The 21,909-nt window shown below is 39.2% G+C and overlaps 1 protein-coding gene across 9 annotated transcripts in view; it reads left to right on the plus strand.

Annotated features, from left to right (window-relative positions):
• LOC122105761 (putative RNA-binding protein Luc7-like 2) overlaps positions 1-20,688 on the plus strand; it is a 60,935-nt gene extending 40,247 nt beyond the window's left edge. For 7 of the 9 annotated variants that reach the window (XM_042677051.1, XM_042677050.1, XM_042677057.1 and 4 more), the window contains 5 exons: positions 1,924-2,100; positions 5,468-5,559; positions 10,455-10,484; positions 14,734-14,925; positions 19,409-20,688. In XM_042677051.1, coding sequence (XP_042532985.1) covers positions 1,924-2,100; positions 5,468-5,559; positions 10,455-10,484; positions 14,734-14,925; positions 19,409-19,586 — 669 coding nt within the window. In that variant the 3' untranslated portion in view covers positions 19,587-20,688. The remainder of the gene's footprint in view (positions 1-1,923; positions 2,101-5,467; positions 5,560-10,454; positions 10,485-14,733; positions 14,926-19,408) is intronic. The other 2 variants (XM_042677055.1, XM_042677049.1) reach the window with 1 other exon arrangement.
• Positions 20,689-21,909: the final 1,221 nt, after the last annotated feature.

Here is a 21,909-nt window from a genome sequence, read left to right on the forward strand (position 1 = left end):
TTCTTTTATGTGTAGAGAGGTGGGTTGTTGTACTGGGCCTTAGACTTGTTAGGTAAGTCCTTTATCACTTGAGCCACACCATGTGTCCTTTTGTTTTTAAATTTTCAAGTAGGGTCTTGAGCGTTTGTCCAGACTAGCCTCCAATCTTAGTCCTCTTTGGTCTTCCTTAGTCTTCCTAATGTGTTTCTTGAGCATCAGCATGTACTACAGTTACCTCTCATCTATTGTAGGAGTTCCGTTCCAGAGACCCCTGTGATAGGTGAAAATCCCCGAAGTAGCAAGTGGCCTGTGATAAGAGTGAGGGATGACCATATAACACGGCTGCTTTGTGGATTTTCACCTATCTCAGAGATCTCTGGAACTTAACTCACACAATAGGTGAGAGATCATTATTTACCTAATTTTTTAAAAACCTGGGATAGAATGAAGCTACAGTGAGTGAGCCAGGATATAGCAAAGGATGACTGTTTCCTGTCTGCCTTAGTTTTGAATGAGGATTTTGATAACTTTTTACCTCAGTTGGCCTCAAACTATAATCCTGGCTTCACATCTCTAGTAGCTGGAATTACAGGCCTATGCTTGTTTGTTTTTTTGCTTTTTTTGGGTCCGGTCATGGGGCTTGAACTCTGGGCCTGGGCGCTGTCCCTCAGCTCTTCAGCTCAAGGCTAGCGCTCTACCACTTGAGCCACAGCGCCACTTCCGGCTTTTTTCTTTTTGCTTATGTGGTGCTGAGGAATCGAACCCAGGGCCTCTGGCAAGCGCTCTACCACTGAGCCACCTTCCCAGCCCCAAGGCCTATGCTTATTACTAAGCAATTTTTTTTTGGTTGTTCCTGGGGCCTGGGTGCTGCTGTCCCTCAGCTCCTCAGCTCAAGGCTAGCACTCTACCACTTGAGCCACAGCACCACTTCTGGTTTTCTGAGCGGTTTATTGGAGATAAGAGTCTGATGGTCTTTCCTGCCTGGGCTGACTTTGAACCATGATCCTCAGATCTCAGCCTCCTGAGTAGCTAGCATTACAGGCGTGAGCTACCGGCACCTGGCCTGAGCAATTTTTATAGGTTTCTTGGTCAATCTTTTTGGCGAGGGAGAGAGACTGGGACTTTTTTCCTGGGACTTGAGCTCAGTATCTGGGTACTGTCCCTGAGCTTTGTTTTGCTTAAGGCTAACACTCTTCCTACAGCTCCCCTTCTAGCTTTTTGTTGGTTACTTGTAGATCCTCAGATCTCAGCCTCCTGAATATTTAGGATTACAAGCATTAGACACCAGCACCCTGCCTATCTCTTTTTTAAACACAGTCTCACTATGTATCCAACACTGATTGGAACTCTCCTGCCTCACTTCCCTAGTACTGGGAGTGCATGTTGGATAGGCAGTGTTGGCCAATTGCTTTGTAAAGCATTCTTCGTTTTCTGCTTTTCTAGTTTTTTTTTCATGGCTGCATGGGTGCAGAGTTGAGGAGTAAGAATTGCGTATGTTAAGCAAGTCCTGTTCCACTGAGATACACAAAAGCCCTTGGTTAGCATCTTGATAGGAATACTGTTGTAGTACTATATCCTATGAAGAGAAACATCTTAGTGGTTTGTTCCTTCTGATGATGTGCCTATTTTTGTTCTGTTACAGTGTCTATTGTTTTGTAATTGATAAACAAGTATCTTAGTATTGACTATAAATAATGTTTGTCATCACTTTTTTTCCTTTACTGTTTGGAAATCAGACTCAGGGACTTTTATAAGTTAGGAAGACACTGTGACTGAGCAATACCTCCAGCCCTCTTCTCACAGAATAATGGAGATAAAGGGAACCTATAATTTTCATGACAAAATAGTCATGCTTCATACATATATATATATGAAACAAAACATTTAGTATAAGCATGTGACTTTTAATGAAGTTTGCCTAATTGTTTTTTTTTGTTTGCTTAGGAAGTTTATCGGAATTCTATGCCAGCTTCTAGCTTCCAACAACAGAAACTTAGAGTCTGTGAAGTTTGCTCTGCCTATTTAGGTCTTCATGATAATGACAGACGACTGGCTGATCATTTTGGGGGAAAACTGCACCTGGGATTCATTGAAATAAGAGAGAAGCTTGAAGAATTAAAGGTATATTGGTAAATTAATATCCCTCACTGTTTTCTATTTAGCATATATATATGTATGTATAGACTTTTTTTTTTTTGGGTCCGGTTGTGGGGCCTGAAATCTGGGCCTGGGCGCTGTCCCTCAGCTCTTCAGCTCCAGGCTAGCGCTCTACCACTTGAGCCACAGCGACACTTCTGGCTTTTTTTTTTTTCTTTTTGCTTATGTGGTGCTGAGGAATCGAACCCAGGGCCTCAGGCATGCAAGGCAAGCGCTCTACCACTGAGCCACCTTCCCAGCCCTATATATAGACTTTTTGAATAGTGTTTTGACCATTACATTTAGTTCAACTCTGACTGAATCATGTGGGACTAAATAGACTTTTTTGGGGGGGGAGGCGGGATCCAGTCGTGGTCCTTGAACTCTGGGCCTGGGCGCTGTCCCTCAGCTCTTCAGCTCAAGGCTAGTGCTCTACCACTTGAGCCACAGCGCCACTTCTGGCTTTTTTCTTTTTGCTTATATGGTGCTGAGGAATCGAACCCAGGCATGCAAGGCAAGCGCTCTACCACTGACCCACCTTCCCAGCCCCGTGTGGGACTAAATAGAGATCAGAGTTGTTTTAATGGAAGGTGCCCAAGATGGAGCCTTTTGGGTTGGATTCAGAACTAATAGAAATTATTTCAGTTCATGTCTAAACTAGTCCTTTGTGGTAGGGATGGGGAAGGTATATGTCAGTAATGTTTGAACTCAGGGCCTTATGCTATTGTGTGGCCCTTTCTCTCAAGGCTGTTCTCTGCTACTTGAGCCATACCTCTGCTTTCAGCTTTTTGCTAGTTCATTGGCGAGAAGAGTCTCATGGACTTTTCTGCCTGGGCTGTCTTTTTCTAACTTTGATCCTCAGATCTCAGCCTACTGAGTAGCTAGGATTACAGCATGAACCACAGCACCTAACTTTATAAAATCACCTAAAATGTACATTGTTATCTTTTCAATAAAGTCAATAAAAATACTAATACAGAGAGATTGAACCTGATATTTATTTGAAATACTTTATAATTCTTCACTAAACAGCAAGCTTGTACAACCTGTAGTTTTATGTTTCATTCCAGAAAGGACTTAGAATGGTACTTAGCTTTTTTTTTTTTCCTCGGGTCTGGTTGTGGGGCCTGAACTCTGGGCCTGGGCGCTGTCCTTCAGCTCTTCAGCTCAAGGCTAGTGCTCTACCCCTTGAGCCACAGAGCCACTTCTGGTTTTTTGCTTTTTGCTTATGTAGTGCTGAGGAATTGAACCCAGGGCCTCAGGCATGCAAGGCAAGCGCTCTACCACTTAGCCACATTCCCAGCCCCTAGAATGGTACTTAGAAAAGGACAATTATTATTAAGCATATGCTTTTGAAAAAAGGTAATACAGTTCTGTTCATTTTTCTAGTTCTATTGAGGGGATAAAAAGTGTGCGCCTGTCACTTGCACATGCGTCATGCATGCGTGCGCATACACACACACACACAAGGCAAGAATCAGGAGGTTATATCAATTTGCTATAATTGTAGCACTGATAGAAAACTGGCTAAAGATTTATAGAGTCCTGATAGTCAATTTCTACGCAGTTTGTTACAGGAATTAAAACCAAGATCCATATTTTGTCATTTAAAATAATCTGGTGACATTTAAAACAACCTGGAGCTGGGTGCTGGTGGATCAAGCCTGTAATCCTAGCTACTGAGGAAACTGAGTGCTGAGGATCATGTTCCAAACTAGCCTGGACCGAAAAGTCCATGAGACTCTTATCTAATTAACACCAGAAAATTGGAAGTAGTGCTGTGGCTGAAAGTGGTAGAGAGCTACCCTTGAGCAAAATATTTCAAGGACAATGCCCAGGCCTGAATTCTAGCTCCACTACTGAGCAATAAAATAAATAAATCAACCTGGAACCTAGTGGTACATACCAGTAGTCCCAGTCCTCAGGAGATTGATGCAAGAGGATTGTGAGATCACGGCCTTCTTTGCTTGCCAAAGAAAACTGTGCTTTAAGAAAACAAACATACAGCCGGGCCCTGGTGGCTCATGCCTGTAATCTTAGCTACTCAGGAGGCTGAGATCTGAGGATAGGCGGTTCAAAGCCAGCCCAGGCAGGAAAGTCTGTGAAACTCTTTATCTCCAGTAAAACCACAGAAAACCAGAAGTGGCGCTGTAACTCAAGTAGTAGAGTGCTAGCCTTGAGCTGAAGAGCTGAGAGACAGCGCCCAGGCCCAGAGTTCAAGCCCCATGACTGACAAAAAACAAACACACATACATAAAAATAAAATGGAATCACTTAAATACAAAAATATATTTGTAGTTAACAGCAAGCCACTGTAAGGTTTTGAATAGCATAATGCCAAGTTTCTAAAAATTGTCAAAATAACATTGATTATAGCACATGAAGTTGTTGAGCTCTGAGTTAAACTCAGAAATAATAACTACTTCAGAGTTGGTTTAAAATTACAAACCTAGCAATAGAACACTTGAGCAGTTTTCTCATATCTTTAAAGGCAGCAGTGTTAGGATAATAAGAAATGATATTTTTATATCAGAAACCATAGTTTATGGTAACTTGTGATTTATAAGGGTTGATTTTTTTTTTTTTTTTTTTTACATAGTATTTGGTTTGTTTTTTTGTTTTTTTTGGGTCTGGTCGTGGAACCTGAACTCTGGGCCTGGGCTCTGTCCCTCAGCTCCTCAGCTCAAGGCTAGTGCTCTACCACTTGAGCCACAGCACCACTTCCGGCTTTTTTCTTTCTGCTTATGTGGTGCTGAGGAATCGAACCCAGGGCCTCATGCATGCAAGGCAAGCACACTACCACAAGCCACCTTCCCAGCAATACATAGTATTTGGTAGAAGAAAGTTTTATAGAAGTGAGTTTTGAAATGCCATTCAGAAATCATCAAGAAAAGTAATGATGGCATGATGAAGGGAGAATATTCTGGAAAGCAGTCTTGTTAAACTAATAATTATACTTATCAAAACTTCAGATTGAACCGTTATTCAACAGATTAAATGTAGCACATTAGAAACCAAATACTATAGTAAAGGTGTTAGGTTAAGATAACTAAGAATTGAGTTGGGTGCTGGTGGCTCACACCTATCCTGGCTACTCAGAAGGCTGAGAACTGAGGATCATGGTTTGAAGCCAACCAGGGCAGGAAAGTCAGTGAGACTCTTACCTCCAGTTAACCACCAGAAAACCAGAAGTGGTGCTATGGCTCAAGTGGTAGACCGCTCGCCTTGAGGTGAAGAGCTCAGGACAATGTCCAGGTCTAGAGTTCAAGCCCCATGACCAAAAAAAAAAAAAAAAAAATTAAGAATTGGACCAGTAAATATGTGCTTCATATATTATTATTATTTTTTTAAGAGAGTTGTAGCTGAGAAGCAGGAAAAAAGAAACCAGGAACGTCTGAAGAGAAGAGAAGAAAGGGAGAGAGAAGAACGAGAGAAGCTGAGGAGGTATGGAGTCATATTAGTCCAGATATTTGAAGTTAAATCTCTGGTTCTAAAAGGAAATGTGAGAGTTATGATTTTGATGCTTATATCTGTTCTGGCACATGGAAAATTTTTGTTCTCTTTTTTAAAATGTCACCAAGAAAGACATCTTTTCTGTAGATGTACAGATTATATACCCCTTGTTCAAGATGCCTGCGATAAGAAAGTACTTCATTCAGATTATGGAGTTTTTTAGATTTGTGAATATTTTCATAATAAAGCAACAAAATCCCTAATTAAAAAATCCAAAATCTGAAATGCTCCAAAATCTTAACTTTTTTGTATTATGTCTGTTCAATAGTTTAAGATATCTGATTTCAGATTGATGAGATCAGAGATGCTCAGCCTGCATTAAGTTCTTAGCCATATAACTGTAGTAAAGAAAGCTTCATATCCCTTTTCTTTTCTTGTTTTGTTGTTGTTGGTCATGGGGCCTGAACTCTGGGCCTGGGCTCTGTCTCTCAGCTCTTCTGCTCAAGGCTATCACTCTACCACTTGAGCCACAGTACCACTTCCAGCTTTTTTCCTTATGTGGTGCTGAGGAATTAAACCCAAGACCTCATGCATGCAAGGCAAGCACTCTACCACTGTGTTACTTTCTCAGCCCCTTCATATCCCTTTTCTTTCTTTCCCTGTGCTTCTCTTCTTTTTCCTTATCCCCTCTTCATCTCACTTCCCCCTTCTTCATTTTCCTTCCTCTTCCCTTTCTCCCCTTACACTTCCTTTTTCTTTTCTTTTTGGCCAGAAATTGAACACATGCCTTTGCATATTCTAGGCAAGTGTTCTCTACCATTGATTTACATCGTTAGCCTTTTATTTGGTTCTTTTTCTTTTTTTTTTGTGTTGGTCATAGCTCTTGAACTCTGGGCCTGGGCACTGTCCCTGAGCTCTTCAGCTCAAGGTGAGCATACTACCACTTGAGCCACAGTGCCACTTGTAGTTTTCTGGTGGTTAATTGGAGATAAGAGTCTCACAGGCTGGCTTTTGAGTCTGATCCTCAGATCTCAAACTCCTGAGTAGCTAGGATTATAGGTGTGAGCCACCAGTGCCCTTGTAAAGACCTTCAGTTTTTAAGATAGAGTTTTGGTAGCTACAGCTGGATTTGTACTTTGCTGAGTGGCTCGAGCTGGCCTTAAACTCAATCTCTGAATCTTCTGCCTCTGCCTTCTGAATGCTGCAACTGTAGATGTGTACCATTGTACATGACTTGAATATCTTCAGTTCTTGGGAAATTTATAACAAAATACCTGTGTAGCCCTTGTTAGCGCTTCCAGTTTTCATATTGAGCTAGATTTGAACCTGCTTGGCATAAAACTGTGTTCTCACAATGTATTTGGTGATCACAAAGGTTGAAGGTTTTCTGTTTATTATTTATTTATTTATTTTTGTCGGTCGTGGGGCCTGAACTCTGGGCCTGGGTGCTGTCCCTCAGCTCTTCAGCTCAAGGCTAGTGTTCTACCACTTGAGCCACAGCATCACTTCAGGCTTTTTCTGCTTATGTGGTGCTGAGGAATCGAACCAAAGGCCTCATGTATACAAGGCAAGCACTCTACCACTGAGCCACCTTCCCAGCCCTCCTTTATTTTTTTATATTAAACTTTAGTTTTTTTATTTTTTCAATTCTGTGAGCCGAGTCAAAACTTCCAATAATAGCTAAATGTATAGATTTCTGTTTTTTTTTTTTTTTTTTTTTTTTTTTTGGGTCCGGTCATGGGGCCTAAACTCTGGGCCTGGGCACTGTCCCTCAGCTCTTCAGCCCAAGGTTAGCACTCTACCACTTGAGCCACAGAGCCACTTCCGGCTTTTTTCTTATGTGGTGCTGAGGAATCGAACCCAGGGCCTCGAGCATGCAAGGCAAGTGCTCTACCACTGAGCCACATTCCCAGCCCCAAATGTATAGATTTCTGATTATTAGTATTATTAATTGATATCTTGTGGTTCTTCCTATTCATATGATTTCTCAACTATATACATGAATATATATGATTATATCAGTCACAATTATGCCAGTCATATGATTGTTTTAAACCTTTTTTTTTTTTTTTTTTTTCTGGTTGGTCATCGGGCTTGAACTCTGGTCCTGGGCGCTGTCCCTCAGCTCTTCCGCTCAAGGCTACCACTCTACCACTTGAGCTACAGCACTACTGGTTTTCTGAGTGGTTTATTGGAGATAAGAGTCTCATAGATTTGCCTGCCTGGGCTGGCTTTGAACTGCAATGCTCATATCTCAGCCTCCTGAGTAGCTAGGATTACAGGCTGAGCCACCATGCTTGGCTTGCTTTAAACATTCTTGTATAGCAGGGTACCAGTAGCTCACACCTGTAACCTCATGATCATGGGATCATGATTTGAAGCCAGTGGGAAAGGAAATACATGAGACTCTCATCTCCAATTAACTACCCAAAAAGCTGGAAGTGTGGCTATGGCTCAAGTGGTAGAGCACTAGCCTTGGCCACAAAAGCTCAAAGACAGTACCCAGGCCCTAAGTTTAAGCCCCAGGACCAGCATTAAAAATAAAAAAACAAAAATCTAGCTAAACATATTTTTAAGCTATTTTTGAAGCTATTTGTAACTAAAGTTGCATATCATCAATGTAACAACATTCTTTGTAAGTCATACTCTTAACTACTTTAACAGCTTTTTACAATAGACAAACATTGCTTGTTCTAATTTATAGTGTTTCCTTAATTGTGTTACATAGCTCTGAAATTTAAGTAACTTTTCTCAGATAAATTAACTAAAATCCTTTATAGTATGTGAATAGGTCATCCTAATTCCTCTAGCTTTGAGCATATTAGACTGGAAATCACAGCAGTGTGAGGTCAAAATGGGATAAAGCTTATATGTGTTGTAATATGACTATAAATAGTATTTTACACAATATTAGGTTTCTCAATTTAAGATTTGACTGAGGTGACAGTCATATGAGCACAAATATTTTTTATTGCAGGACTACACCTTCATTTTTTTAAAATAAGTTTTTTATTGTGAGAATACTGTACGGAGGGGTTACAATTACATAAGCAAGGTAATGGGTACATTTCTTATCAAGCATTGTTGCCTGCTTTGTTTTCCCCCATCATCCCTTTCCTCCCTCCCCGACACCTTCATTTTTATAGATAATGAGAAAGTATATCACATTGTATTCTAAAGTATGTCACATTTTATTCCTTTCATTTGCAGCTTGGCAAATTTTGTTATAAAATGGCTTTAAAATGTTATTTTTCAGAAATGTTTAAAAATGTTTTTTTCTTTTAGATACCTGAATTTGAAGTATTATGACTGAATGAAAGATACAAATTATAAGCTATTATAAAATTTAAAAAAATACTGCATACTTATTATATACCAGGCTGTGTCTTAAGAAATTTACCTAAATGAACACATATACTTTATTCAGGTTTTTTTTTTTTTTTCTGTGACAAAATAGCTGAAACAAAAGAAAGGTTTATTTGACTCATTTTTTTTTAGAAGTTTTAGTGCATGATGGGTTGCCTTCATTTTTATGGCCCTGTAGGAAATCTGAACATCATTGCTTACAGGTGTGTCTAACAGACAGTGAAGAGGGAAAGCTGCTCACCGCAGCCAAGAAGCAGAAAGAAAACTATAGGAAGGGTCCAGGACAAGCTATACTCTGTTAAAGAAATGCCTGCAGGGACCTATTTCCTCTAACTAGGACTCACCTCTTAGTTTGGATGTCTCTAAATAATGCCACCCATTAGTAGATCAATATATTGATTAGACCAGTGCCCTCATGATCTAATCATCCCTCAATTATTAGGTCTACCAATGGGGTAAAGCCTTTATTACATGAATCTTTGAGGGGGAAAGCATTTTGTATCTAAACCACTCCTCTCCCTCGTGAAATTTATGTCACAACTTCTCTTGTCAAAGACAACTAAGCCGAGGGACAATATATAATTTACCTGTTGTGCAAGTGGTAGTGCCAGAGTTAACACACATGGCTGAATCTACAAAAAGCATGCTTTCAACCATATTACGTATTATTCACGCAAACACAAAACCTATAGTTGTACTAACAGTAATATTAACTTGCCACTTACTGCGCACTAACTGTATGCTAGGAATGTGAAGAATACATTATATAAGAATATTTCATTTTAAGAGCTAAATGTGTATGTGGCTCAGTTTTATTTCTCACCAGCTTATCAAGCCAGAAATCTGTCCCAAGTTCTAACCCCAGTACCTTAAAAAAGAAAAAAATGGAAAGAAAGATTGAGGTAGCTGAACACTAGTGGCAAAAACTTGTAATCCTATTTGAGATTGGAAGATCTTAGTTTGAAGCTAGCATAGGCAGAAAAGTCCACAAGACTCTTAATCTCCAGTAAAGCAAAAAAAAAGAAAAAAAAGCTACTATTAAGGATATAGTACAATTGGTAGAATGCCAGCCACATGCAAAAAGCCAAGGGAAATCAGAGAGGTCAAGCTCCGGTACCAACACCCCTTCCAAAAAGAAAGAATACCTTATTCCATACAAAGATATTACAAGATTGAGTTCAGTGTTTTAATGATAATAGTATGAGATTCCAGAACAGATGTAGTCTTGTCCCCAGAAAGGAAAAATAAGATGAGAAAGCTGTAGATAACTTTTTCTAGAAAGGAAGTGCATTTTGGAGAATTAAGGAGTTACGATATATAAAACACTTTAGTCTACCAAATGCATATTCCTAAGAGCCAGGTATATGGCTGAAGGAGCCCACATTAGAGTTCATCTACATTCTGGAAAAAAAATTGAGGGCATAGTACATAATTTATATATTATGTATAAAAAGTATAATTAATTTAACAGCACGTTGTACTGTGAATTTTATTTCTAAAAGTAGGTATTCTTTTTTTAGGTCCCGATCACATAGCAAGAATCCCAAAAGGTAGGTATCATAAAAGATAGGTATACATAATGGTGCTGTGTTTTTCAAAGATGGTTTTTAAGGAGAATCAATAAGTTGTTACTGTGTCTTTGGTAGTTCAAAGAGAGAAACTGCTCAGAAGACACTCAATTTTGATCAGTAATATTAGAGACTGCTTTAAAAAAAAAATTTTTTTTTTTTTGGGTCTGGTTGTGGGGCCTGAACTCTGGGCCTGGGTGCTGTCCCTCAGCTCTTCAGCTCAAGGCTAGTGCTCTACCACTTGAGCCACAGCGCCACTTCCAGCTTTTTTCTTATGTGGTGCTGAGGAATCGAACCCAGGGCCTCAGGCATGCAAGGCAAGCGCTCTACCACTGAGCCAACTTCCCAGCCCCTGCTTTAAAATTTTTGAGGAACTTAAAAGATTTTTAAATATTTAATACATTATTTTTTTTTTCCAGTCCTGGGGCTTGAACTCAGGGCTTGGGCTTTGTCCCTGAGCCTCTCTGTGCTCAAGGCTAACGCTCTACCATTTGAGCCACAGTGCCACATCTGGCCTTTTCTGTTTATGTGGTACTAGGGAATCGAACCCAGGACTTCATGCATGCTAGGCACTCTACCACAAAGCAACATTCTCAGCCCCTAAATATTTCTTTAAAATCTCAGTATGTAACAGGACTTTTGAACTTTACTTTTTTTTTTTTTTTTTTGGTGCTGGTCCTGGGGCTTGAACTCAAGGCCTAGGTGCTGTCCCTGAGCTTTTTGTTGTTGTTGTTGGTAGTGGTGGTCAGGGGGCTTGAACTCTGGTCTTGGGCACTATCCCTGTGCTCTTCAGCTCAAGGCTAGTGCTCTACCATTTGAGCCACAGCACCACTTCAAGTTCCAAGTAGCTAGGATTACAGGTTTAAGCCACTGACGCCAGCCTCCCTTGAGCTTCATTTTGCTCCAGACTTGCAGTCTATCACTTGAGCCACAAAGCTACTTCTGGGTTTTTCTGTTTATGTAATTCTGAGGAAATAAACCCATGGCTTCATGCATGCTAGGTAAGCACTCTACGACTAAGCCACATTCCCAGCCCATTGAGCTTTACGCTTAAGAAACAGTATTCAAGCCCAGTGTGCTGGTGGCTCATACCTGTAATCCTAGCTACTCAGAAGGCTGAGATCTGAGGATTGTGATTCAAAGCCAGCCAGGACAGGAAAGTCTGTGAGACTCTTACCTGCAATAAACTATCCAGAAAAAGCCAGAAATGGAGCTGTGGCTTAAGTGGTAGAGCGCCAGCTTTGAGCAAAAGAGGATCTGGGACAGCAACCAGGCCCTGAGTTCAAACCCTATGACTAGCAGCAACAACAAAAAAGAAAGACAGTAACAGTATTCAGTAAACAGTATTCAGCTGGGTGCTGTTGGCTCACATATATAATACAAGATCTAGTGTTCCTGTTGTGCCTGTTGTCTCTGAATGTCTATTAATGAATAATATCTCCCTCTTTCATAATATATTCAGAGCATCCTAGTTTGAATAATAAAGTACTTCCATTATCTGGATATAAGATCCCTTTACCCACTCCCAGACAAACAGGTTTTATCTATCCTTTTAACGTGGTAAGCTTTCATCCACTAAGTTTTCATCCACTTCATGGCTATGTTCTCTTTGCTTATGCCTTTCACTTCTGTTTACCTGCCATCTTAACAGAAAGGTGGCTGAGGGTGTGGCTCAAATGGTGGAGTGCTTAGCTAGCAAATCCCTGAACCACACTACCTACAGAGAGAGAAAGAGTGAGAAACTGGGTTTCTTTAACTCATGCTTGAAATCCTTGTGACTCAGGAGGCTGAGGTCTGAGCATTGAGGTTTAAAGCCAACCTGGGCAAGAAAAGAATCCAAGACCTTTATTTCCCATTAACCACTAAAAAGCCAGAAGAAGTAGGGCAGGGGCTCAAGTGGTAGAGTTCCAGTTTTGAGCAAAGAAGCTCAGTTCATAAGTTCAAACCCTAGTACTGACATAAGAAGAACTTTTTTGCCTGCTATGTATAAAATAATTAGCACACATATCTCTGTCCCTTCTTTGTGTGTGTGTTTGCAAACTGGTACTAGGACTAGAACTCAGGGCACTCTGCCACTTGAGCCACACCTCCAACCTGGATTTTTGCTGGTTAACTGAAAATGGTGTCTGATGGACTTTTCTGCCTGAGCTGGCTTCAAACTGACTTTCAAGGTTCCACTCTCCTAAGTAGCTAGAATGATAGGTGTGAGCTATATTCTTTACCAAGACTTAGATGTCTGTAGACTATTTACTAGAGTATAAGTTCTAAGAAGTCAAGGAGTTATTGCTCAATCTTTCTAATATCTAGAAAAGTTCAGTAGCACCTAGTAAATAGATTTTTCCATGAATAATTGTTGATATTTTTTAAACTTGAAAACACTTTGCATTGGAAGAAATACTTTCATAATAATTAGCTCAAAATGAGTGGGTAAGCGAAATACTATTTGATGAAACTTATAATGAGTCTTACAGTCTTTTCCCTCTGCTCCTTTTAGAAATACTCAGTTGTGGAACTATTTCGTTCAACTGTCGTGCTAGTCCACATGTGCTTTATCTTTGAAATGTTGACATAAGCTGAATGGTAAACTCTATAGCAAAATAATCTTTAAAAATGAACTGTATCCTGTATCAATCAAATAATTGTATTTGAAACAGTTATATTATGTGAAAACATCACATTTTAAAATGACTTAAAAATTTTAACTGCTTTAGTGAAGTATAGTTTGTATGCATACCATAAAACCCAATTTTAGTGAGTCCATGATTTTTTTTTCCCAGTGTCAATCCTGGGGCTTGAATTCTGGGCCTGGGTGCATCCTTCAGCTTCTTTGCTCAAAGCTACTGCTCTACCACTTTGAGCCAGGTGCCGCTTCTGGCTTTTTGGTGGTTAATTGGACATAAGAGTCTTTCCTGCCCAGGATGGCTTTGAACTGTGATCCTCAGATATCATCCTCCTAAATAGCTAGGATTATAGGCGTGAGCCACCAGCATCTGGACAGATTTTTAATGTAAAACGTTCATAAATGTAAATGCAGCTTAAAGTATCTATCACTTCGTAGGGGGTGGGGAATCTGGTGATCTTTTTGGTTTGGTTTGTTGCTTTTGTTTCCTCATTTATTTATTTGCAGCAGAAAAATCACTGTGGATTAGTTTAGTTTAAGACTAGCAAGCCTTTGGCCTTGGCTGTTCCCAGATGCAGTTTCTAGGCAGATGCCACTGTGTCAGGCTTCTGTTACTCACTACCACTTTTAGCCAAACACCACTTCTGGTTTTCTGGTGGTTAATTGGAGATAAGAGTCTCACAGACTTTGCTGCCCAGCTTGCAAACTGTGATCCTCAGATCTCAGCTTTCTGAATGGCTAGGATTACAGGTGTGAGTCATTGGCGCCGGCTCTTGATTTCTAAAACAAAATTAAATGTTTTTCATCCCTTGCTTGCCCTCACATACCTCTGTCTTCTGTTTCATCTCTACCCTCATCATATACATTTACCTACTGCACATGTTAGTAGTTTGTGAGCTGATTGAGCTTATAAAAGTTTTTTCTCTTTCTATATGCCCATGTGCTTCCTCCCCCAGTTTAGGAAAAGTCCTGTAAAATGAATTGAGTGGGCAGTATTCTTGCTCTGGAGGTGGCCTCACACATGCACTTTACTGCTTGAGCCTGCCTCTGGCCCTTTTTTACTTCAGTTATCTTTGCTTGAGGTCAGGTCAGCTTTATACTATGATCCTCTTCTCAACCTCCTATCTAGCTGAGATTACTGGCACCACCCTGCCCAGCCTTTGAGAAATAATATTTGCATGTTTTTACCTCCAAAATTATATATGCTATATGAATATTTCACATAGTTTGACCTGCACTGTGATTTGATACATTTATTACCATATAGCACTGGTGGTATGGATTGCTTCCTTCATTTTTCTTATATTCCTAATGTGTAAAAACAAAATTTTCTTTTGATGTGCTTAGAATTGAACTGCATTCTAGGCAAGCACTTTACCACTGAGCTACACCCTCTGCCCACTGTTAAAAATTTATAAAATACTGACCTAGAATGAAATTATGGTTTGTGTTTTCAAATACTAGTACATAGTAACATCAGCAACATATTTTAATGGCAGGCTTAGGTGATTTGGAATAGTGTTGGCATTAAAGCTACTAAAGAACAGTTTCTCTTTAAAGAAAAATGTTTTGCTGGCAAGTCTGAAAATGAAATCAAATCTTGTTTTGTAGATCCAGGTCCAGAGAACATCGCAGACACCGGTCTCGCTCCATGTCAAGAGAACGCAAGAGGAGGACACGATCCAAGTCTCGGGAGAAACGTCATCGCCACAGGTCCCGCTCTAGCAGCCGTAGCCGCAGCCGCAGCCACCAGAGAAGCCGGCATAGTTCTAGAGATAGAAGCAGAGAGCGATCCAAGAGGAGGTACTGACGTGCTGGTCAGAGGACACGGAGCTACCTTTACGTTTTAGCCATGTGTTTACTTGTTACCTATGTTTAGAGTTTAGATTATTGGTTTGAAACTTGCACCTGGTAATATGTACACATTTCTGTGTCAGTGTATAAATTTTTTCTCTCATATGGGTAATTCCTAAAGAATTACATATGAGCCAGAGCAAGAAATTGGAAGTGATATGTGCAGAGGTTATTGCTTTTCTCTACTTACTATGTCCTGGAAAACAGTATTTTACAGGCAAATGATTCTAGGCACTAATGCTCTTGAGTTTTTTCAGTATGTATTAACAAATTAAGAGTGTCTGAGACTCCTTTCATTAAATGAGTTGTTTAGCTATGATTGTTTTCCAATTTATTTGAAGTGGTACACTTTTTGAGCAGACATATTCTAGTATATTCTTGTTTAATCTGCACAATAGGTAATGAATTATTATGTATACCTATGGCCTGTTGGGCAGATTCAATTTTAAGGAAGCTACATTTATTGATATGACTCAGAAGGTGCAATGAGGGCAGACATTGGGAAAGGTGTAATAGTTAAGGACCTGATATCTAGTTAGAGCAGAGAAGGCATTAGAATGTGGTAGACAGGAGTTTAGCTCCCAAAACTTCTCAGGTCACATAGTAGCCCTTAAACCAGGAAATTTCTATGGAAGATAAACTATACCTAAAATTGCTTTTTCTTTTGACATCTCATCTATTCTTAAGTACATATAGAATAAAAATTTTTTTGAGTGCCTAGTGCTTATTAGTCTTTACATTTCTAACCCATATCATAGAAACCTGATAAAATTTATTATTTTTAATTTTCAGCTACCCATTCATCCCCTGAAATCATAGGCTGAGTTGCTTAACAGGCTGTCAAGCAGTATTTTATTTCTTATATTTCTGGCCATGTTCTAAGTAGTCCTTAAAATAACCAGTAAGAACTTTATAGTTTTGTTTTTTTAAATATATAAGGTCTCAGCGTATAGCCCAGGCTGGTCTCAAGTTTGCAGTCCTCTTTCTTAATGCTGGGATTAGAGGGATGTGCGTCGTTCCCGCCAACCCCCCCCCCCCCCCCCCTCTGGTTTTAAGAATCATACTTTGTACTACACTTGGCTTAGTAAAAAAAAAAATAATAATAATGTAGTAAAGGAACTTTATTCAGGTTTCTCCAAGAGGCTTATTGTATGAATTAAAAATTCTGTTAACCACAGATTATAAAGTGCTAAACTGGGTTTTATAGAGTGATTTAAGTTTAAATGAAGAAATACCAGAGTATTAAAAAATAGCTTCAAGTATTTCATCAGACTTTTAATGTAATAGAAGCAGGTAGGAAAGATATTTGCAGACCACTTTCCTCATACTCTTGACCTTAATTGTAGAAGCCACCCTCAGTGTAAATGTCCAGATACAGAATTAAAAAAAAATTGTCTTAACCTGTACGCTAATTTTTAAGAATCACTCATCTAGATGGTGGAAGATCCAGTCGATTTCTTAAGTTGAAATGTCTAGCTGTCACTGTTTCTGGTGTTTTAAGTTCTCATGTCTTTATTGATGGTGGAGATGGGAGGGATGGGCATGGAGTCTTGGTCTCTGAGATTGTGTCATTGTTATTCCTGTAAAATTGTTTAGGAAAAGTTTCCCACCATACCACATTAGCACTCCCACCTGAGATTCTCAGCATGTGCATAAAGAGGAATATTTTTGTAAAACTATTAAAATTTTTTGTTTTCTGAAGAGCCCTTCTCATCTTTCAATTCAAATGTACTCTTTAAAACGATAATTGATTTTACCAAATATTAGCAAATAATTGATATTAGATCCTTCTTGTTATTCCATATAACATCGTTATTGCTGCATGTGAATTAAGTTTTTTTAGGTAAAAGTTTCCATTAAAATCCTTTGATGTTGTGCTGTCTTCTAGCCCCTGCCATGAAGTAATGGTCTCTGATAAAGTACATTTCTTTTTGTCATCTTTCCTTGGTAGCAGCTCCCCCAGGTCAATAGGGTCTTTTTCAGGTTTCTGCTTAAGTCTCTTTCTAATGTGTGTAGAGCAGACTTTAGAGACAGATTGCTAAGGGTCCAGTGGCCTTTACCAACCAAGTAACTTAATTATCCCACCTGTTTTTCCCTATGTCCTCAGTAGAGAGAGAGAATTTCCTTTATCAGGCTCACAGAAATTTAAAACAGGAAACTGCCTCTGTGGGACATTGTGATCTGCCAGAAAACACTTTATTAGTTGGTCCTCTTATCTGTCAATTAATGTCCCTTATTCTTAGTTACCCTATTACCTTATTTCATATTCCTTCCCTTCAAAGGCTGTGAAGGAAGCCTAGTATATAGACTTACAACCATTAGACTGTGATTTTCTTCCTTAATGGATCATTTAAATTGTCTATTAAAACCTTAAGTAGAATCCTTAAAATTGGTATTGATCACTAGGTTAATGGCTCATGCCTATAACTCCAGCTACTCAGGTGGTAGAGATTGAGGATTGTAGTTCAAGGCCAACTCTGCAAAAAAATTTAGCAAAATATCTTAACAAACAAGCTTGATGGTGTTTCACATCTGTACTCCCAGCTATCTAGGAGTGTAGGAGGATCATAGTCCAAGACCAGCCTTGGGAAAAGCTTAGAAATGATATAAAAATAACCAAGACAAAGTAATGGAGCCATGGCTCAAGTTGCCAAGGCTCAGAGGTTAAAGCTCTCTCCCCTAAAGAAATTAGTATTAATCTTTCAAGCTTTATTTTTTTTTAATTTAATCTGGTTTGTTAGTTTTTTGTGACTGTACCAAAATAATGCTTCAGAAAACAGTTATTGGAAGCATTTATTTTGACTCATGGTTTCAGAGATTTAGTTCATGGTGAATGAACTGGTACTTCTGGGATTGTACATGGTGAGGTAGATCATGATAAGAACCAGGAAATAGGTGTTGAGAGTGCAAGGAAGGGGCTCTGAGACAAAATAATACCCTTCAATGACCTACTTCCAGGCCCTATCTCCTAGTAGCTGTTTTTCAACTATGACCTCATCAATGATTTAATTTATTGATGAGGTTAGCACCATCATGATCCAGTCACTTCTCAGTACCACTGGCTGGGGACCAAGCCTTTAATATATGAACCTCTGGTGCCATTTTATATCCAAACCATAACACCTCCTTACTATATTTCAAAAATGGAGTAGTGTATGTCCCCCTGTTATTCCCCCCCCTCCCCCCCCCGCCTTAGGGTTACCTGAAAGTATTGTTTATTCAGAGCCGAGGTTGTTGCTTAGTGGTACAGCAATATTTAGCACATGTAAGATCCTAGTTAAATGCCAGCACCACACACACACACACACACACACACACACACACACACACACACACACACACACACACACACACACACACACACACACACACACACACACACACACACACACACACACACACACACACACACACACACACACGATTCTTCAGGTCTTGACAGTGCCTCAAGTCCTAATTCTGAACGTGGACTAAGTTGAAATAACTGTGTAAGAATTCTGTATCACTTGTAAACAGCCAAGTAAATGGTAGTCTTTGTTGCTGATCATTTTAGATGTAGAATTTATATATATAGAAGATCCTCTCTCTAATCGCATAATGTCCTGTGGTTTTCCTTCTGATTGAATATGCTTTGTTTGGTATACCTATTTCAGTGAAGATAGATAGTGGCACAGAGAAGATAGTATTGAGAAACTATCATCACAATTCATTAAGTATAGCCATCTTCTGTCTTCCATGCTTATTTTGATGAGTTAACTCAGGAGGGGCAAAGCAGCTTTTTATATTAACGTGGTTATTTAAAGCCATACTGTGTTTAAGTCAGGTGTTGGCAAACTGTTCCCTATAGGCCAAATGTTGCCTGTAGTTTGTTTTGGTACAGCCAGCAAGCTATGGATGGTTTTACATTCTTACAAGTTGACACAAAGGAAGGGAAGAATAATACTCCCAAAATCTGTGGACCTGCAACACCTCAGATACTTAGTATCATTTTGGCAGAAAAGACTTTTAACTCCTGTACCAACTCATTGATTTCTATCCAGTCTGGAATCTTAGGTTCTCAAATATTGTTTTAAGTATCTGATATCTTTCACTTTCAAAAGCCATTATCTTTATATTAAATGTTTTTATGAATCTCTTGAGCTATATGGTTGTCTCTGAAATATTTAAAATATCTTCTAAGTCATTATTTTAGCTTATGTTTTTTGACACATAGCTGTTTGTGGCCACACGTCTTGTTTTACTACCCTTACCACTGTTGTTTACTACCCTTACCAACTATGGTAGTGCTCTGTCAGAAAACTGACTTTTTCTTAGATGTATTTTAATATATATATATATTTTCCAGCTATCAATACCTTAGTATTTATCCTATTCTTTTATTTGGATTTTGGGTTTCCCAACATATTTTGCTCCTCAAATTAATATTTTTCAGATCCTCAAAAGAAAGATTCAGAGACCAAGACTTAGCATCACGTGACAGAGACAGGAGTTCAAGAGACAGATCACCTCGTGAGCGAGATGGAAAAGCTAAGAAGCGGTCCTATGAGAGTGCTAATGGCAGAGCAGAAGACAGGCGGAGCTCAGAAGAGCGGGAAGCAGGGGAGATCTAATTAGTGTGTACATATCTTCGATCCTTAAGCTTCCTATGGAGTTACATACTATTGTTTAGTTTACAGCTGTTCAGGGTGACAGTGAGCAGTTCTAGACACTGATCCAGCCAGGCTAGATGTACAATATCTAACTTGATTTGAACTGAAAATGTTTTCCTGATGAAGCCTAAAACTACATCCATAGTTTCTGGTGAACCTGTAATACAGTTCTGAAATACAGTTTTATATAATAAGATGCTGATCTCTCTATTCTTTCAAATAGGAGTGATAGTGAATGAATTGTGTTATTTGCCTTGGGATCTTTTGACCATTTGTAAAATGCTGTCTTCCTTTCTACTCCAAACAGCAACAGCTTTGAGAATTTTCTTTTTACTTCTCTAACTTTTGTATCCCCCTAATACTTGCACCCTCCAACTGTGAAAGAAAGGGAGGGATAGGGAAGCAATATAATTTCTGTTTTAAGGTTCTATTCCCATTATTAATTCATAGTTGATTATGATTCAAGCATCATACTGGAATGCGTGCTGCCGAAACTCAACATATGGGGATTATTTTGTTTGTTTGATGGTGCCTATTTAGAGTTGGATGTTGAACAGCTGTTGGCATTACATACTTTTGCTTTTTTACTGAAATCTTCAAATCAGACTAGTCTTGATTTTTTTCTGTTCCATTCAATTACTATGTTTAGGATGTTCTGATGGGGGTGGGGGCAGGGACTCTTTCGTAATAAGCACTTGTTTTATTTTGTGTGTGTGCAGTATAAAGGCTACACTCGTATTGTAAAAATAATAATAAAATCAAAGAATCACCACCACCATCGTTAAACTGTAACTTGTCTAGTAAATTGTCACTAGAACTATTCGTTGTATTTCCTGTCTGTTACACTGTTAACAGTGCCTTACTGTACAAGGCACCCAAGGAAGGAAAGATGTACTTGCAGATTCAGATGAGCTGTGCTTTGTCTGGGCCCCTTGCTGACTCCACTACTTCAGGGCTGTCTGTAATAGCTACTGGAGAGAAAGGCTGCACCTATAGAAACCACTGAGGGTTTCCTTTTGTACTTCTTATTCAACAAACCTAAATAAAGAGAGTATGTAACCAACATAGTGAAACCAACAGTTTCTGAATGAAAGGCCTGTATACCCACCGGTGACTCACATAGTGACTAGTGTCACGTGTAGAAAACGTGAGGAACAAAAATACATTAAGTAGTGCAATCAGTGAACAAAAGCAACCAAAATCACCTTTCAAGAACTATTTCTTAGCAAAGTATGGTGACATGCTTACAACTGCCAACATTCAGAAGTCTGAGGCCAGGAGGATTCTAAGTTTTAGGCCAAACTGGGCTACAGTATAGTGAGATCCTGTCTCATGTGGGGGTGGGAGTGGAGACTTTCTTTAGTCCAGAATTTGACAAATTGGATATTACAGAGGACTCTTTGAATAGGAAGCTGCTGCTGTTCTGAGTTCCTTTTATACCCCAAAGTGACACTTAAAGCTGATGTGGTGATGCATGTAATCCTAGCACATGGGGGCTAAGGCTGGTAGATCATGAGTTCAAGGCCAAATTCGACTATGTATCAAAACACTGTCTTGAGTGAGAGGGCTCCAGTTGTTCGTTGACCCAGTAATGCCACACAGCCACTCTGAAATAGAAAGATCCTAGAATCTTAAATCTCACAGTGTTTAGTACTTTTCTGGTAGTCTGGTGGTTGGTATTATTTATGTGGTAATAGGTTTAGTCATATTTGCAAAAACATTTGACCCCATAGAGTATAAACATGCTGAGTTTCCTTGGCATCCACGGCAGTGAGAGAAACCACAGTGAAAAGCTTTGTTAGACTTGTTAGACTGTCATACCTTGATTATTAAGCCCAAGCCAACGTTATCTTAACTTCCTCAGGTTTCCTTTTTTTTTCTTCCAAGTGTCATTTTGAATTCATTTCCCATTCAGATCATCACTTTTAAGATGCTCTGTTCAGGCAGGAATATACATGGGTGTTTTAGGCAAAGATACCTTAAAGTGTGGTCTCCAAATATTCTATATCAGAACCACAAATAAGTGAGTTGACAGTAACCACATCTAAAAAAGTCCAAAATTAGTTGTTGAAGATAAGTTAGACCAACAATGAGGTAACTACTCATCTATAAGTATGGCCCAAAGTAAAAAAACACTGGCAACACCAAGTGTTGATAAGGGATATGGAGAAACTGGAACTCCATCTTCCTGATAGGATCAAAAAATGGCACATGTTTAGAATTCTCTTATAAAATCCCAGGGACAAAAGGAAAATTTGCCTAGCTCAAGGAGAACCAAAAGTTT

Source organism: Dipodomys spectabilis, unplaced genomic scaffold (assembly GCF_019054845.1).
Source record: "Dipodomys spectabilis isolate Male_0828 unplaced genomic scaffold, ASM1905484v1 ptg000034l, whole genome shotgun sequence".
Lineage (NCBI taxonomy): Eukaryota > Metazoa > Chordata > Mammalia > Rodentia > Heteromyidae > Dipodomys > Dipodomys spectabilis.